Below are 19,864 nucleotides of genomic sequence, written 5' to 3'. Positions count from 1 at the left end.
AACTTTGTTTTAATCTGCTTAATCATAAGGAAGATTGTTCCATATATTTGTTTGACAGGCTTCTCAGAATCTAAATATTCATATCTTTTGCCTTTCTTACCACCATGTAAATTGTAGAACTGTTGGTGCAAAGATCAAAAGAAAACCTAGACTGAGGGACCAAAAGATGGCATAAGGTTTGGAAAGATATGTGGGCTGAGTGTGAAGGGAACGTTTTCCAAGCATTGTAACAAGAGTGCATTGACTTGAGGTGGAGACAAAACATTAAAAGGTAATGTAAGCTGGCTGGAGGGAAAGCATCAGATCTGAAATCAGTTCAGGCTCATTGCTGTGAAGATATGTTAGAAGGCAAGTTAGAGTCCCATTGTTAGAAGAAGAACAAGATGCCAGATATTGATCCTGGCAGCTTAGGTTCTCAAAAACACTTGCTGGTTCACGTCTTTTTATATATTCCCTGTGATATTCCAGAGTCACTCACATAGGGCCTCCACTATGACATGCAAATAAGGCATCTGGCAAGTGGCAAAGCCAGGATGCAAACTCAGTTCTAACTGTGGGTTAGAACAAAGAAGCAGAAAAAATAACACAAAAGAAAGAGGAAGGAGGAGGTGGGCGAGGCGGATGACTGGGGGAAGAAAATAAAAAGAGTGTTGGCTTCTGCAACACATATACTAAAATTGTACATCAATGACACAGAGATTAGCATGACCCCTGCACAGGGATAACATGCAAACTTTGTGAAACATTTCATATAAATTGAAGAATGGGACCGGCATGGTGGCTCACGCCTGTAATCCCAGCACTTTGGGAGGCTGAGGTGGGTGGATCACTTGAGGTTAGGAGTTTGAGACCAGCCTGGCCAACACGATGAAATCCCGTCTCTACTAAAAATAGAAACACAAAAACTAGCCAGGTGTGGTGCTGTGTGCCTGTAATCCCACCTGCTTGGGATGCTGAGGCAGGAGAATTGTGTGAACCTGGGAGAGGGAGGTTGCAGTGAGCCGAGATCACACCGCTTCACTCCAGTTTGGACGACAGAATGAGACTCCATTTCCAAAAAAAAAAAAAAAAAAAAAAGTATGTTTTAAAAAGAAGAGAAAGCAAAGAAAGAAGATGAAAAGAAAGAGAAGGAAAAAAAGAAGAAAACATGTGTACAAACATTTAACCTATGGTGCAGACACTATTATAGCTCATGTCTCTGCTCTGCTCAAAACCATCCAACAGATCTTATTCCAAGTGAGATCCCATATCATTATTACTTTTTAAATTTTGCTTGTTTGTTTGTTTGCTTGTTTTGAGACAAGGTCTCACTCTGTCACCCCGGCTGGAGTGCAGTGACACAACCATAGCTCACTCAGCCTCCAACTACTGGGCTCAAGTGATCCTCCTGCCTCAGCCTCCCAAGTAACTGCGCTTACAGGCATGTGCCACCACACTAGCTAATTTATTTAATTTTTTGTAGAGATGAGGTCTCACTATGTTGCCCAGACTGGTCTTGAGCTCCAGATCTCAAGCAATCCTCTCGTCTCAGCTTTCCAAAGCACTAGAATTATAGATGTGAGCCACCATGCCTGGCCTCCCACCTGCTATCACAGTCAATGACCCTACAGACCCTGGCTTCCCACTGTTGCCTTCTCTTCATCTCCTGTTACTCTTCCTTGCTCTCAGTCAAGTTCAGCTGCATCCACTTTATTGAACATATCAAGCAAAATAGCACCTCAGGGCGCTTGAGTTAGCTGTTTCCATTCCCCAGAAGTTCTCTGACCGTTTTTGCCCCATGCCCACTGGTTTGCTCCCTCACTTCCTTTCACTTCCTTCAGTTCTCTACTCAAATACCGCCTTTTCGTAAGAGCGTCCTTCGACCACTCTTAATAAAATAAAAACCTGCCATCGTTCTCTATGCCCCTCACTCTGCTTTATTTTTCTTCGTATTATCTATTGCTGCATGATGTATTATACATGTATTTGTACATTTGTTTATTACCTGTCTCCCCTCTGTTTCTGGGATGCAATTGACAAGAGAACACAGATTTTGACATTTTATTCACTGCTACATCTTTAGCCTCTAGAACTGTGTGTGCTTGGCATGTGGTAGGTAGTTCACCAAGAAATATTTGTCAAAGTTTGAATGACTGAATAACTGAACAATCGAATGAAGAGCCCTGTTTTAGAGAACGAACTGAAACACAGAGAAACTAAGTAGCTTGGCCAGGTCACTTGGAAAGTTAAACATTTTTCTCATGGTAAGCCAAACAATTATTATACCTGTTTAGAACATAACTTGCATTCAAACTTGAAGCTTATATTTTGTGTGTGTGCGTGTGTCTGCCTGTGTGCATGTGTCTGCATGTGTGCGTGTGCCTGCGTGCGTATGTGCATGTGTGCATGTGTCTGCGTGTGTGTGTGCCTGTGTGTGTGCACAAGTGTGCGTGTGCATGTCTGTGTGTGTGCGTGTATGTGTGCCTGTGTGTCTGTGTGCATGTGCATTTGTGTGGGTGTGTGCGTGTGTGTGTGCATCTGTGTGCGCATGTGTCTGTGTGTGTGCTTGTATGTCTGTGTGCTTGTGTGTGCATGTATGCAGTCTCTGTGTGTGCATATGTGTGTGTGTGCACGTGTGTGTGCATGTGTGTCTGTGTGTGCATGTGCATTTGTGTGGGTGTGTGCGTGTGTGTGCATCTGTGTGCGCATGTGTGTCTGTGTGTGTGCGTGTATGTCTGTGTGCGTGTGTGTGCATGTATGCAGTCTCTGTGTGTGTGCATGTGTGTGTGTGTGTGTGCGTGTGTGCGCATGTGTGTTTATGTGTTGTCGTTCTCTTTGGATCATTGTTCTTTTGTTGCCTTGTCCTCGTCTATCAACACAATAATCTGATTCTGTTGTTAGTTTGGTATGCATGTTGATGTATAGATTGGAGATAGGAAATTATGATAGATAGCTGACATAATTTGTTTAATTGTATTACCAAAAAAATCTGGTGAGAAAGGTTGGTTAGATTCAAAAATTACAACTTTTTGAAGCACTAGTATAATAATTTTAAAATAAAATTTTAAAAAAATTTTTTGAGAAGTCCTCTTCTGAAGATCTTAAGAGCAGAAATCCTTCACTTTGATTTCCAATTAATTGAAGAGGCATATAATAGTTGAAATTCAGACACAATCTATGGATAGAAGAATGAGGAGAACCCTAATTTTAACCTAATTAAATTGTTTTTGTTTCACTCTTGCCACCTGCCTAAATGGGAAGGATGTCAAGATAAAGACAAAAGTTATGAAAAAATAAAGGTATATTTTCTACATCTGAATTTGTGATTGATGATATGATTTGTAGTTTAAGTTAACATATAAATAAAATTGAATTCCTTCTAAATGATATGTGATCTTTCTGGATCAAGAGGCTGAGGTGAGTGGCTTTCTTTTGAAGAGTACAGCATTTCAAGGTTTAGACTGAGAAAGGTATTCATGTTACACTACTCGGAGACATTGCTTTGTGGATCAGAGATATCCCGCTTCACTAAGGTGGAACCACAGAACGAAAATGTGACTAAACCAATATGATTCTGAGAAAACTCATGTCACTTTTTTCTTCTCTACTTTTGTTTTCTCTTTCTATGCCTTATATGCTTAAGACCTTTTTTTATATTTCCCCAAATAAACTTATATAATATATATCTGCTTTAATGTGTCTGTGATGATTCACATTAAGAAAAAAAAACAGAGATCTCAATGTATTAGAAATGTCTGTGAAATTCTTCTTTAGCTTGGACCACATTACATTATGTCACAGAAACTTGAAAAGTCTATGAGCCGTAATTTTAATGTCACAGCACAATTCTATAACTGGTAGCGCAATTTATGCAGAATCAGATTACATATGTACAGGGAGTGAAGCTATTAAGGTTAAAACTAGAATCTATCTTTTAATAAAATAAATTACACATTTGTATTGCACAATGCACATTTACCTTAAGGTATTCGGAAAATAAAATCAATATAAATTATGTGAGAATTCAGTAGCAAAATACTCAGACCCCTTGTGGAATTATATTGCATCTATTAGTTTGAGCCAATAAAAAACACTGGTTTATAGTGTTCATAGTGCATATATTCCTCCCACTATGGTTGCATTGTGCATGGGAGGCAGAGAAATATTCTTGAATGGGTAAGTTGCAGCTGTAGCTTTCTTCAAATTGGTTTCTGAAGATCCTTTTCTCTTTGAAGTTGTCCTTAGTAACAACAATCCTGGCACTGTCAATGTGTCTGTCCAGCCCTACGTGTCTATTCCTGTTTGTTCATGGGCGTGGGAGAGGTCTGAGTCACTGAAGGGTGTGTCCCCCACTTTCTTGTAGATACTTGAAAAGGAGCCATGCACACTGGTGCCCAGCGGCAAAGACAGAACACCTGGAGGACTCACGTGGAACTTACGTAACCCACCCCCGCTCCAAAAAAAAACGAAAAGTGCAAACCAGTTTATCTCCAAAGGAAATGTTTCTTGCCTCTCTTTCATTAATTTCCAGTTGTTCTTTTGTTTGACTAGTGGGTAAGAATCTCAGTTCACTTCTCCTATGTTCCAGAAATTTAGCTTCTTTTATTTTTCTGTTAGTCAATTTCTATTTAGAGTCCTAACTGAACCAAAGTCATAGAAATAAATCTGTCTTTGGGATTTTTTCACCCCGATGTTTCTGAGGCTGAGTGTAAATTTTGCCTACTCCTGTGGGGTAATAAGAGTTCTGGGTAAGGACGGCATCTGGTGTTTGGTCATAAACTTACACAGGTGGTCACTGAGGCAGCTCTTACTCAGGTCATGGTCACCTGGGAGCTTCAGACCAGGAATTTCCATGTTCATTTTATGGTTTACTTACATAGTAGCTAAGAAGCGCTGAGAGGCCAAGTTGCTTAAATGGGATGGGAGCTGGGCAATAAGAACAAATCAAACACCAGAAAAGAAAAAAAAGTGTTACAGAATTTTTGTGTGTATTACAATCTCATGCTTTTGGGGAGAAAAACTAATTTCTTCCCCATCTTCTCAGGTGCCCATACTAAATCCTGTGGTCTGTCTGTTCTCTGGAAGGTAAAATGTTGGGCAGCCAACAGACAGGGACAGAAGCTCCTGGGGAGGGTCTCTTGAAACTCAACAAAGCACAGTCTGGGAGAAAGAGCATCTTATATAGAGGCAAATGTGATCATTTTTAAGTAGATTTGATGCTGCTACTTTTTTGGTGAATTTATTTTAGAGCAGAGGCTAGTATTTTAGTGCAAGCCACTCTCAATCATGAACGTAAAAAGTCTAGGCAAGGACTCCCTAAAGATGCTCCGTGGTGTTACACAGAACGCATTCTGGCACAGGAATGTAGCATGATATTTTCAGCAGACATTACCCTCCAGAATGGATTCTATTTTCGACAGCATGCTGACTAATGCATAGAGCAGGTTGACAGAAACATGGATCCATTTAGATAGCTCAGATCTGAACAAGAGCAGATTTTCAACTCAAGTTTCAGCTTTTTAGAAGGTTTTACCCTTTGAGTACAGTAGAATTATGCCTGGATTTATAAATTTTTATCCAGAAGGTATTTTCCAGCTTAAATAAAATTAAACAATTTTAATTTTTCCAAAGCAAAGTTAAACTAATTTTTAAAATTATTTTATTAAAATTATTTTAATAGGAATTACTTTCTGCTTATATTTTACAATGAAAATTGAATCATTTGATTAATTGGCCCCTTATATAAAATTAAACCATTTATAGTATTTGCATTGTCAGTTTTCTTTGTGAACATTTATGCTAGCCAATTTTTATAACTGTAAATTTTTGCCAAGAAGATATGATGCTTCCACAAGTAACAAGTATTTGTACATACTGCTATACTTATTATCAGATCTATTTTTGCTTTATCTCATTTGATGTTCCTTTTAAAAATACTCATTTTGAATTTGATAGAAGACTGATAATTATATTTGTTTCTGAGAAAAGCCTGAACAAGTCCTTTCAGATATTCTAGGATTTCATTCCCAAGTAAAGGGATGCATGAACAGTCCTCATTTCAGTGAAAGAAGCCAGACACACAAGGCCACACCTGTATGATTTCATTTATATGAATGTCCAGAGTAGGCAAATCCATAGAGACAGAAAAGATATTAGTGGTTGCCAGGGGATAATGCAGGGAGGGGAAGAGGAGAATGACTGCTTAAAAGGTTTCCTCCTGGGGTGATGAAAATGTTCCAGAACTAGATAGTGGTAACAGTTGCACAACATTTTAAATGTACTAAAGTCACTGAATTATACACTTTAAAATGGTGAAAATGATGAATTTTAACCACTCATAACCATATTTTATGAATTTTACCATTTTTTAAGTAAAGGGAAAAGAAGGTTCTGAGATTCAAACCTTTGCAATCAAAATAAACTGTCGAATGGAGAAGCCCATAAACATATTCTGAATACTGTTTAATTTTTCTGCCCATGAAACCAAGCCCAATTCTAAATAATATAAGAGCCAAAATAAACTGTCTAAGCTGGTATTAACCTTTTTCTTAAATTAAAAATGTTATCAGTTTGACAGGTGCAGCAAACCACCATGGGACACATTTACCTGTGTAACAAACCTGCACATGTATCCTGGAACTGAAAATAAAATAAAATAAGTGTTATCAATGTTCATTGTGAAAAAATCAATACAGAAAGAATAAATCATCAATTCCATTGTCTGGAAATCATGTTTTGGGATTATATATATGCACAAACTTTATTTCCCTAAAAAGAGATTAGCTATTGTTCGGTAGTATATCCAACTACATAATTTTACCAACTACCTCACACTTATAATTCTTTTACTATGTGCAGGCAGTGCTCTATGTACTTTAAGTATATGAACTAATTTAATCATTCAACAACCCCATGAGGTTGGCATTGTTCATTGATTTTAATGAGAAAGCTAAGAGAGGAAATAAGTAGCCTTTCAAAGGTCACACAGAAGTAAGTGACAGATCCAGGATTCATATCCAAGCATTCCGGCTCTAGTGTCCATGCTTCTCAACCATTATGACCCAATATTCAACCAAATCAATACTGAAGACACTTGAAATGTATCCGGTATTTTGCTATTACAAACAAAAATCCAATGAACATTCTTGAAGCCATACACAAAAATAATGGTTACAATAGCAGTTACTGGAATTGAAATTTTGGTTCAACCTACATTAAAATGTAAGGCTTTTGATATAACTAATAGATTTTTGAAATGATCAGTCTTATGTCTGTGGGGGAGCACACTCCTGCATGGGGAAAAGATTCACTGTAAAGCACAGAGCACCTTTATGGTTGGATCATCTTGTGATTAAAGTTCAGGTGTTATCTATCCTGTAAGTGGCAGAATCAATACTGCAATATTGCCTGCTTTTCTTTTTAACTCATGTTTTCCCTTGACTACACTGCTTCTCAAAGTAAAACCCCTGTGTCAGTGTACTATTCATGGAATACTCTGCAATTATAACCACCTTCTAACACTTTTAATACCCAATCAAAATTTATTATACATATGTATACATAGATACCCATCTGTAAAGTTGTGCTTCAAAATAGTGATCTCTTCCCAACATTACAATATGTATTAATGATGTCAACAATTTGATAATGAAACATTGTCCAAAATATTCCCCATTAATACAACAAAGACGTAATTGAGTATTTCTATTTCCATACCAGCCGTCAGCACAATTTTGCAATGTGATCATCTTAGAATTATTTAATCTCTAAATACAGCAAAAACAAGAAACCAAGTTAATATTGTTTTATTACATCCCCCCATATCTGTAAATATTACTTTACACATCCAATTTTTGCTTATTTTAAGCAGCCAAGTTTCTTTAAAAGCAAAGTAACTTCTTTTAATAGCAATATTAAAGCTCTGTTTAAAACATTGCAAAACAAACCCCACTGCATTTTAGACAGCTGCTTCCTTACAAAAGTAAGAAAAAACATTCTGTACATTTACATAAAAAATTCTAGATCATTCACTGGGGAAAAAATGAAAGCTTTAAAAATATATTTTTTTGCACACTCCAATACCATAAATTTCACCTTACACATAAAGGAAATAATACTACGTATGTGAAAGTCAAATAAAATATAGAATTGAATCCCTAAAATTAAATTTTCATTTGAGAGAAAAGAATTACAAATTAGGGCATACATGCAGACCAGGCGGTTTTCAGCATGTTCAAAGAACAAAGAGACGGTTACAGGTTTTATAAACAGGGAAGTGACACTGGTTGCTCTTTGAGAAAGTTTATCAGCACTAGTAAGGTCTTGGGGAGGTGGCAGGTTTTGATTGGCGAGTGAGGGAGTGCGCAAAACGCAGTGGGTGTTTCAGTAGCCATTAGATAAAACTGACTTCTGGTTACAGCAGGCAATTTCAGCAACTAGGCTTGCAGAGAAATCCATTCTCAGAGCAATATTTTGTGCCCTGAGTTCTTTCTCCCCCTGGCTTCTCGACTGTCTTTTGGTTGAGTATTTCAAGATTGATCCGATTCGTATGATCAACTTTCACACATGTTCAAAATGATTACATTAAAAGAAGAAGACTTTAAACGGAAAACAAGGCTGGGCCTGGTGGCTCACACCTGTAATCCCAGCACTTTGGGAGGCCGAGGCAGGCGGATCACAAGGTCAGGACATCGAGACCATCCTGGATAACATGGCGAAACCCCGTCTCTACTAAAAATACAAAAAATTAGCCAAGCGTAGTGGCGGGCACCTGTAGTCCCAGCAACTTGGGAGGCTGAGGCAGAAGAATGGCGTGAACCCGGGAGGCGGAGCTTTCAGTGAGCAGAGATTGGAGCCACTGCACTCCAGCCTGGACGTCAGAGCGACACTCCGTCTCAAAAAAAAAAAAAAGGGAAAATAAAAAGTCTAAGTCTAAAACATATAGATTTCAGGGTCAAATTAGAAAACAGAAAATGTAGGAATAAATCAGAATTTTAGATACACATTTAATTCATAGACCTTCTTAGTGCCCAGAGGGAGGGCTACAGAAGGAATACAGCAATTCCCATGAATGCCTTGTTTGTTCTGCACAACCAGTTCAGGCTTATCCTGCAAATGCCTTCAGACTCATCATGCAGTCAGCTCTGTCTCCTTGATTTCTCACTCCAAATAAGGTGAGCCATAGAGAAGAGGTTGGCTGATCCCTCACCGGACTCAAATAGCAGTTGCCATTGGCCTGAGAAAGGAAAAGGCAGGGCCAAGCCTAGGAAAAAGTATGAAGCAGACGATGTTGCCTTTACTCCCACCCATATTCCTTGTGGCCTCTCCTTGCCCTTGAAGGCCTGCGTCTTCATGTTGCCCTCTGACTGTCCAAATAACCTACTTGGGCTGCTTTCTCCCAAAGTTCCCTCTGTTCTAAAATGACAACTTGATCTTTTTCTTTCATACATTCAAAATTCCTATTCTTCTATTATTTTAAAATTTCTCTGGAGAAAGCAAACTGATTAAAAATTAACTCATGCTGAAGGATGGTGGAAAACTTGGAGTCACTTAAGGGAATCTCTGCTGGAGGTGTTGCTGACAATGTTAGCAGAAAGCCAAAAGAAGGGGGCCCACGAGGCCTGGCTTTCCTTGATTCACACCAATGCCACCCAGAAGAAGGGCAGTGAGGCCGGGCGCGGTGGCTCACGCTTGTGATCCCAGCACTTTGGGAGGCCAAGGCGGGCGGATCACGAGGTCAAGAGATCGAGACCACGGTGAAACCCCGTCTCTACTAAAAATACAAAAAATTAGCCAGGCGTGGTGGCGGGCGCCTGTAGTCCCAGCTACTCGGAGAGGCTGAGGCAGGAGAATGGCGTGAACCCGGGAGGCGGAGCTTGCAGTGAGCCGAGATTGCGCCACTGCACTCCAGCCTGGGTGACAGAGCGAGACTCCATCTCAAAAAAAAAAAAAGAAGAAGGGCAGTGAGGAGAAAAATGAAATTTTGTAGCTCCCAGGCCCTGATCAGGTGTCAAGTTTGTGGGGCTTAGGTCTAAGGACAATCAATCTCCCTAGGGTGCTTTCAGTAAGATCCTTCCCTCAGCTCCCTCTAGCCTCTAAACTGTAGGAGGACATGGTTATTTGGATCTAAATTAAAAAGATGTTGGTCAATATAAGAGAGAACAGAAACAGCAATAGAGGATTTAACTTCAGTAAAGGTAAGTTTTAAAATGTTTTTGTTATTAGTTCCCCCAAAAAAACACCTCATCTCTGGACCCTTGCTACCAAAAAGCAGGGAACCTTAGCTACAGCGAGTATTCCCCAGTTTGCTGCTAACTTGTGGATACAGAAATCTCGAAACAGACTGCAAAGCAAACCTACTGTTCCACTGGGTTCCCTATTTCCTTCCCACAGAAACCAGAAAAGTTTAATTTGTTTACAATTTTAAACAGATTACACAAATTGGACAGGAACTATTTCCTCATAAACTCAATTATAATGTAGCATTTAAGAGCCAGGCCTAGGAAGCTCTCTCTTTTTTCTATTGTAGGACAAACTATACCCCAGCCTCATTTCAAGTTTTTACCATTTTCGTCTTTGTTTTCATTTCATTTTAAATGTTGCATTGATTAATAATAATACACATACACACATTTATTTCCAACTATATTTCTATAGAAAATTGCTACTTCATAGGGCACTTCAACAAATTTCGCCTCCAAAGTCAAATGACTTCGGTAGTGCGGTAGGGGTGAGTCCCAACTCTTTATGAGCTGCAACATTTTTAATTTAATTCAGTATTCATTGTTTCTTTTCCAAAACTTTCTTCACATAGTGATATTCAATATTTCTTGTTTATTTTTTAAGCTATCACTCAAAGTGAATATATAATAATGTGATATTAGCATAACTTAGCTATTGTGGGACTGATACTTATCCAACATATTTATTATTAAAATATCTGTAGAAAAAAGAGCAGATGCTTTAGAGACCTTAATTCCAGTGCTGGAGTTTGAGATTTACCAGTTGTCTGTTTTAACATTTTTCACTTTTTGGAAAAGATAAGCAACAACTTGCTTTAAAAATATAAATTGGTGAGTAGCATAATTCAAAATTGAGAAAAAAATCATCATATACATACATGTTGAAATTGAACTGTATAATATTATTTTTGGAAACCTCCAGAATGTCTGGCAAAGACCTAATTGTAGCACTGTGACATTATCTCTTTGCGCATGCTTCTGCTAATGTAATAAATTTGGGTTCCAAATTATTTAAAAAGTCAAGGCCATCTTCTTCCTGTTTTTCACTGCAGCAGCCCACAGAACCAGCTGGAGATCCTCTTCCCTCATAGTTATAAGTGAGGACATAATCTTGGGATGGCATGTGGTCTTCATTCTGATTACATCGATGCAATTTCTGTAAAATTTTTTAAAAAATGAATTGTATTATAGTTTTAAACAACTTAAATATATGAACATAAAATTTATTTTTATTTACCTTTTATGTTTAATTTTTAACCAGTGTGTCCTCTAATGGATTCCTACACACAAAAAATGCACATGATTGGTCTATATCACAACCATACCATAAAGTCAGTATAGTTTACATTTCTAGTAATCCACATAAATAAAAAATCATGTATACAGGTTTTATATTTAAGTACATTCAAGTTATCATTAAATGCTTATCCCTAAATTTTATACAAAGAGGTCAGCCCAGTCTAAAACATAGAGACAATAGTCATACTGGTTAGGAGTTTCAGATAGGGTGTCAAACAGCCTTGGTTGTGAGTCAAAGCTCTGGCTTTACCAACTAGCTATATGACTTTGGGCAAGTGACCAAATATCCTTTAGTCTCAGTGACCACCTAACAAGATTATTTTAGAAATTGATGACAAAATAATAACGCATAATACACATATTATGCCCAGCACGTATTAAAGGTAAAATACATGTTAACTTGAATCACTATTATATGCAGTTATAAAGTAGGTAGGATTTACCACATTAACTTCAGAATCAAGTTCCAAGATACCCAAACATGGCAAAATATATACATGCACCGAAAAGTTCAATGAAATTAAAAAGAATGAACATAACCCATGTTGCAAAGACTGGGCTTTTGTAATGAAGATGCCATGCATTCAGCCACATCTACCCTCTCTGCCACTGGCCTGTCTGCCAACTCGTCTACTGCCGTGTCTCCTCCCTTTCCTCACCTGTGTGCCCACTCCTTGCCTATGTGGAGTTCATTGGCATGGCTTATGTTCTTTCTTCATGACACTGTTAGCCTTACCTCCCATTACCTGGTGTGCAACTGAGGAACCCTCCTAAGACTATGTCTTAAGCTTCACTCCATCTCAACCTGATATTACATGAATACTGTCTAGAAGTAGAAAAAGAATTAACACTTGAATTTGACCCTCCAAAATGCTATGGATCCATAACCTACAGCCCTATACCAGAGTATCACCCATTTGCATTCCATCCAAGGATTAAAGATCCACTGTTTGTCCTGCAATGGCACTGGTATCCTCTGATAAAAGGGGTAAAAATTTAGTCCAGAAGAGTATCTAATCCAGTGACTTTCTACCTAGCTGCACATTTGAATCATCTCAGAAATGTAAAACAAAAACAAAATAAAAAAGCCCAAATTCATTAAATTAGAATCTTTTAGAGTAAAACACAGACATTAGTATGTTTTAAAAGCTTCATAGAGGATTTTGCCAAGCCCAGTGGCTCATGCCTATAATCCCGGCACTTTGGGAGGCCAAGGTGAGTGGATCATTTGAGCCTGGGAATGGGAGACCAACCTGGGCAACATGGCAAAACACCTTCTCCACAAAAAATACAAAATTTAGCCAGGTGTGGTGGTGTACACCTGTAGTCCAAGCTACTCAGGGGGCTGACATAGAAGGATCACCTGAGCCCAGGAGGTGAAGGCTGCAGTGAGCGGAGATTGTACCACTGAACTCCAGCCTCAGCAACAGAGCAAGACCCTGTCTTTAAAAACAAAACAAAAAAAAAGTAAAGAAAAGAAAGAAAAAACCTTCTGCTTCATAGGGGATTTTGGTATGAACAGAGAATTCCTTATTTTGATTCCTTCTTTCTTTCATATTCTTGCTTTCCTTAGAATAAAAGCACTTTACATTTGCATAGTGCTTTGTATATTTAAAATATGTCCTGCAATGGTGACTATAGTTCATAATAGTATATGTTATATTTCAAAATTGCAAAGAAAGTACATTTCAAATGTTCTCACCATGAAAAATAAGTATTTGAGGTGATGCATATGTTAAGTGTGATTTAATCATTCTCCATTGCAGACATAAATCATAATATCACTTTGTGCCCTATAAACATACAATTAAATTTCGTCAATTTGCAACAAGATAAAAAATATATATAAATCATGCTATTTAATCTTTATCCTAAAACTGCATACAAATGTTGGTGTTTTCACAGAGAAATACAGGTTTCATTTGAAAAGTTTGTAATTGTGAGGAATAGAATTGCTTTCACAATCTTCTATATCAAAAGGGTTCATGAGGTAAATACACAACTAAAAATGAGACGTTAGTGAAGAGTATTAAAAACCTCCTATATTTATGGGATTGTATAAATTAAATGAAATATGAAAAATGAAATAAAATCTCTTTTAAATTAAATAATGTAACAAAATCAAAGAGCACAGGAAAATGAACAGAGCAAGCAAGAGAAAGCCCACAGAAAAATATAGAAAATATATGTTAATTTGAATTATCTATTTTTCTCCATTTGGAGGTTTAAATTTTAGAGCCAAAACACCTAAGGAAACTCACTTCACCGAGACGGGGCTGAGTAAAACTGTGCCACTCCGAGTAAGTGTATCTGCAGTTGTCCACCTCCGTGTGTCCTCCCCTGCAGGAGTCCAGGGTATGATGATGCCCAGCCCCCCGGCAGGATTCCAAGGTCTGGTTTCCTCCTTTCATCATTTCAATGGTTTCCTGCCCTTCGTTTTTCATTCCTGATCCCATAGTACCACAGAAACCTTGGCTAGAGTTGTTGGCAGTTTGGGTCATAAATCCATTGGCAGAGCACTGAAAAAATAAAATAATTCATGTTGAGAGGAAATGGATTCTCAGTTGTCATGAGAAAGCAAAGGAGAGAGAATATTTATTCAACCTTTTATTCATTCATTCATTCATTCATTCATTCAACAGACATTTATCAGTTTCTAATTATGTGCCCAGATGCCATCTTCATTCATTTTGTGCTGCTATAACAGAATACCTGAGACTGAGTAATTTTTAAAGAACAGAGATTTATTTCTTACAGTTATGAAGTCTGGGAAGTCCAAGATCAAGGAGTTCACATTTGGCGAGGGCCCATCCCATGACAGAAGGTGGAAGGGCAAGAGCAAGAGGGAGAGGGAGAAGGAGAAAGGGAGAGAGGAGCAACAGGGGACTGAGCTTGCTTTTACAATAAGCTTTCATGATAATAAACCCATTCCCGTGATAAGGACAGTAATCCATTCATGAGAGCAGAGCCCTCATGACCTAATCATCTGCTAAAGTTCTCACCTCTCAACACTGTTGCATTGGGGATTAAGTTTCCAACACATCAGCTTTTAGGGACAAATTTCACCACAGCAAATGCAAAAGCCTAGGGATAAAGATAGACATAGTCTCTCGATGGCTCCAAGAAGCTCTTATTCCAGGGAGAGAGAAAAACAAATACTTTAAGAACGTGATTACTCTACTATGTAGGTGAGCACAAAATGTGACAAGAGCACAGAAGTAGAGCATTAAAATTCAAATCCAAACAGGGTAAGTGAAATAGAACAGGTAACTGGAAAAACTCTGAGCTAAGAGACTAGGGACTAGTAGGAGTGGGACAAACAAGGCAACCACTGTAGAAGAGTCTGGAGGAAAAGGCAAACAATGTCCTTCAGGGGTCCCCAACTTCAGTCAGTTGAGAACAGCTACCACATAAGATTAGGGTTGGGGGGAGGCTAGAAAGGTTATAAGAGGCCATAAGATATAAAGATCTATATGCTTAAAAAATAGACTTCATTATGAAGATTACAGGGACTGTGAAGAATTTTAACTCATTACAGAGAGAAACAGATTTCAAAAATATCATTCTAGGCAATAATGTGGAAGACAAATAAGAAGACAAATTTAGGGTCATGGAGATCAGATGGGGGTCACTGCATCTGATCTGATCTGATATTCCAGGTGAAAATGATAAGGACCTAAGCCAAGGTAGAAGCAGTGATGACTGAAAGAAGTAGATGGACTCCATAGAGAGTCTACAAGTATCTAGATGGATGAGGCAATCAAGGACAGAGTCAGAAGCTGTTCTTTTGCGTTCCATGAAGGCAAATAGGTAGATGGTACAACTCACTGAAACAGGGAGGAAAGATGTGCTTACAGGCAAGAGGAGAATGAGCAAATAAAGTCTGAACATGGTAAACCTTAGAAACATGTGGGATGTCCAAGATGAATATATGAATATGCGGATTTGGAACTCAGATGAGAGATTTGAGCCAGAGATCTAATTCTGGGAGACACTCCCAAATAGGTGATAGTTGAAGCCATGAGAATAGAGGACCTATCCAGAGAAAATTGTCAACCGAAAGAAAAAAGGGCTAAGGATAGAACCACAAGAAAAATCACATTTTAAGGGGAGGGTAAGAGAAACACGGCTGTGACAGGCCAGATCTGAGTAGCCACTGAGATAACAGAGAAAACCAAAGAGGCAGGACTCTGAAGCCATGAAGAGAGAATGTGGTAAGGAGTGGGAGCAGCCAATGATGTTAACAACAACAACAACAGAAAAATCACAGCAAGGTAAGAATGGGTTCAACTGAAGTATAAGTGCCCACTGGATTTAAGTGAAAGAATAGCCATTGATGACCTTTGCCAAAAGAATTTCCAGGGAGTGCGGGGTAAGCAGGAAGGAGTATTATAGAGAAATCAGATATAATTTTTTCTTTCCTAAAGTTCAGTTTGAAAGAAAAAGAGAGATATGGAGGGAACTGGAGGATGACAAAGAGTCAAGGAAATGCTTTCAAATTAAAAAGTCTTCATTAAACATTAACCTAATACTGGAACTTCACTCCAACCCTCTGAGCCATAGGACAGAAGTTTAGTTACAGTGGTAACCTACACATGTCAGTTTTCATTACAAACAGTTACATTACTTTCAGGACAAGAGCCTCCATTACACATTCAGGTTCCTTTGTGCCACCTTCTTTATCAATTTAATTTTTTTCTACTTAAAATGCAGTCTTTAACTAAATTGAAAGATTTTTCAAGTACAGATGATTTATTGAACCTGAAATATACCTAAAAAAGTCATACTTACTATCTCATTGCCTTAGAAAAAAATACCAGAAAAAAAAGAATGGAAAAGTAGCCATTTGGTGGCAGTGCTACCCTACATTTTTTTACTTAAGTTGCTGTTACAATAAAATTCAATTACAAAAAAAGGAAAAAAAAACTCTCCTAATTATTAAATCTTCTGGATAGTGTAATTTTGTTGTAATAAACACAAGTTCAAAGATCATGTTTGTAAGTGAAAAAAAGAGGAATTTAAAATAAACTAAAAGCAATGCTGAGCCTACAGGGCTAGCTTTCATACTTTTTATTCTCTGCTCCTTTCTGTCCTCCTCCATCCGCATTTCCCAAAGTTCATTCTCACAGGGTATCAACAACTGCTTATCCATGTCACTAATTTCTAGGTTTACTTTTCCAGTCCTGATTATTCACCCAACTCCTAACCCCATGTGCGTGCCTTCAAATTAAAATGAAATTTTATGTTTTTGTATAAATTAATAATTCCAAGCCCCTTTTAGAAGTGTTCCTAACACAGAACAGGTACATATTGTGAAATGGCCACTCAATATCATCAGCTCTAGCATTGAATGGCGAAGAACAAATATTAAGTAAAAGTCATCCATGCCAGTCTGAAGAATAAAATAAGAACTTACTACAAGTCAAGGACTGTCAAGGGATAAAACCTACTTCCTCGCTGGAGAGATAATCACAGGTTTCTACAAGTAGGCGTGTCAAGCATAGATGGGCTATGATTTTGCACGGGGGTATGGAGGAGTTGAAGAGAGAAATAGTGAATAAGAAAGGCATCTTCACCCCGAGACATAGAAAAGGCTGGATATGTAGTCATTGTCCCTGGCTATAGCCTCTGCCACTTTGACTCTGCTTTTTATTTTGTTTCTTAAGTTCAGCCAGTCAACAATCTTATCGTTTATACCTTTGAAATATTTCTTATTCATCCTTATCTTAATATAACAATTACCATCATCCTGGTAGAATTAACTCATGCTTAAACTAAGCTTTCATCTTCCCCAACCCTGATGTCTTCTTATTCTCACTGATCCCTCTACTGACTCAGCTTCACGCTGCTTGCATTATACCTCTCTCCTGTAGAAAAGCCTTGGCTGGCTCTCCCTTACCATGAGAATAAATCCGAAATCCTTAGTGCAGCATTTAAAAGTCCTATCTCCCACTTGTTTCTTAATATTCTCTTCTCTAACACCAAACTTGTTTCAAGCCTCCATTCCAACACATGATTTCTTCTATTCTAAATCAATGTATTTATTATTTGCTAAATAGCCCATAAACTTTATCCTCTCCTGTCTTATAGGCTATGCTGTTTTCCTCTTCTTTAGCTATTCTCACCATCTCTTCACTTTCAAACCCTTCTTATTCTTTAAGTTACCAAGTAAGCTGTACCTCTTGTCACCAGCCTTTCTGGTTGATCCAAACTACATGAGTACATTTAGGTATCATAGGTATTTTTGAACTCTGACAGTGCTTTATCATATTGGTTTATTGTCATGTTCCTATTTTGCTTTTCCATAAAAGCAGGATCTATTTCTCATAAATAAGTTGGCATCTTTTTGAGGTGAGAACATGCCTTGTAAGTACTTTTGTGTGTGTGTATATATATATATATATACTGTGTGTATATATATATATATATATATACTGTGTGTATATATATATATACACTTTGTGTGTATATATATATATACACTTTGTGTATATATATATATATACACTTTGTGTATATATATATATATACACTTTGTGTATATATATACTTTGTGTATATATATACACTTTGTGTTTGTATATATATACTTTATGTATATATATACGTATACTTTGTGTATATATATACGTATACTTTGTGTATATATATACATATACTTTGTGTATATATATACTTTGTGTGTGTGTGTGTGTGTATATATATATATATATATATATATATATATATATACTTTGCACAAAGCAAGAAGCATAAAAGCACCTCAGAAGTCCTAAGAAATATATAAGGAAAGAGAGTGGCAGTAATCTTCCAAACTCCTCTCCCTTTCTTTTAGATATATCTCATTGATATTTTCCTGGTTATCTTGAGAACTTTTAGCAAGCTTTTTTCCCCATTATAAATGGTCAACAAGTTACATACACAAATTATATCTGGAAATATACATTGTAGGGTGCAAGCCAAACAAATTGTTGTTATAATAAATATTCAACATCAAAGAACAAGTTTAAACTATGACACTAGCGTGGAAAAAAGATAACTAAAACAATACATCTGAATTAAGAAGTTTAATAAATTACCACTATATAAACATATGAATATTGACAGACAATATTTATGCCTACTAAATCTTATTCAATTAAAAATATAAATTAACTCCTAAATTTTGAAATGAGTTTATGAGGATGAATTAAATAATCGGAGATACAAATACATATTTATTTAAAAATTACTTACCACTCTATCATCTCCAGGTGCTTCTGTGTTTGATATAATTAAGTTTTGCTGTGCTAAATCTTCAGGAAAACGTTTCCCTTTAGTTGCGCCAAAAACTCCACATACTAAAGTTAGCAATACAGCTGAATTTAAAAATAAAAATAAAATAACTTACTTTAGCATACATAGAATAAAATAATCATCATTTATTTCTTACGACCTAAGGATCAAAGTGGAAAATAAATCCACTAAGCATGGTTTCCCATGAATTATCTTGGCTGTTCTGAGTTAACATATCACCAGGTAGCTTAGATTTTAGAATCAGAAGCAATCATCTGTATTTTTTCATTATATCTCGCTAATTGAATTCTGCCCATCAAAATAAAGTACTTAGAATCATGAGTTAAGCAGTACATTAAGACAAAGACTTTGAAAAAATTTACTGCTTCCTCTAAAAATAATTTGCCTACATGAAAATGTAAAAAAAGAATTGTGTACATAAAAACATGAGAAAAACAGACTGCTTTCCTAGAAAATATTTAGCTTAATTGAAACTACTTTGTATCTTGCCTATTAAGAATTCTTATTCTAAATCATAATTGTGGGAGATTGAAAATACATGATAATTAAACTAAGAATAATAACAACAATTCTTCCAGTCTAAAAGACCCTATAGTGCATTGGCAAAATCCCCAAACCCAGAGCACTACATATTTTTGTATGGCCTGTGAGCTAAGACTTTGTATTTTAAAATGGTTGAAAAAATTCAGAAGAATAAGAGTTTATAATGTGAAAATTATGGCCAGGCGTGGTGGTTTATGCCTGTAATCCCAGCACTTTGGGAGGCTGAGGCGGGTGGATCACCTGAGATCAGGAGTTCGAGACCAGACCGACCAACATGGAGAAACCCCATCTCTACTAAAAATACAAAATTAGCGGGGCACAGTGGCACATGCCTGTAATCCCAGCTACTCGGGAGGCTGAGGCAGGAGAATCACTTGAACCTGGGAGGCAGAGGTTGCAGTGAGCCGAGATCTTGCCATTGCCCTCCAGCCTGGGCAACAAGAGCAAAACTCCGCCTCAAAAAAAAAAAAAAAAGAAAGAAAAAAAGAAAATAACATGAAATTCAA

The 19,864-nt window shown here is 37.3% G+C and overlaps 1 protein-coding gene and 1 non-coding gene across 4 annotated transcripts in view; one reads left to right on the top strand and one right to left on the bottom strand.

Moving 5' to 3' along the window:
- Positions 1-647: 647 nt before the first annotated feature.
- Positions 648-757, top strand: LOC129461439 (U6 spliceosomal RNA). Its single transcript, XR_008650553.1, has one exon. It is a non-coding gene; the product is annotated as a U6 spliceosomal RNA (small nuclear RNA).
- Positions 758-10,610: 9,853 nt separating this feature from the next.
- Positions 10,611-19,864, bottom strand: part of DSC3 (desmocollin 3) — a 49,972-nt gene continuing 40,718 nt past the window's right edge. For 2 of the 3 annotated variants that reach the window (XM_055235436.2, XM_055235437.2), the window contains exons 14-16: positions 18,756-18,877; positions 13,781-14,038; positions 10,611-11,376 (exon numbers count right to left, since the gene is read on the bottom strand). In XM_055235436.2, the coding sequence (XP_055091411.1) occupies positions 11,179-11,376; positions 13,781-14,038; positions 18,756-18,877 (578 nt within the window). In that variant the 3' untranslated portion in view covers positions 10,611-11,178. Of the gene's footprint in view, positions 11,377-11,457; positions 11,501-13,780; positions 14,039-18,755; positions 18,878-19,864 lie in introns of all 3 variants that reach the window. The other variant, XM_055235438.2, reaches the window with a different exon arrangement.

This window comes from Symphalangus syndactylus, chromosome 1 (assembly GCF_028878055.3).
Source record: "Symphalangus syndactylus isolate Jambi chromosome 1, NHGRI_mSymSyn1-v2.1_pri, whole genome shotgun sequence".
In the NCBI taxonomy this organism is placed as follows: domain Eukaryota; kingdom Metazoa; phylum Chordata; class Mammalia; order Primates; family Hylobatidae; genus Symphalangus; species Symphalangus syndactylus.
Note: the sequence above shows the minus strand (reverse complement) of the source record. Positions and strands in the feature narration are given on the sequence as shown.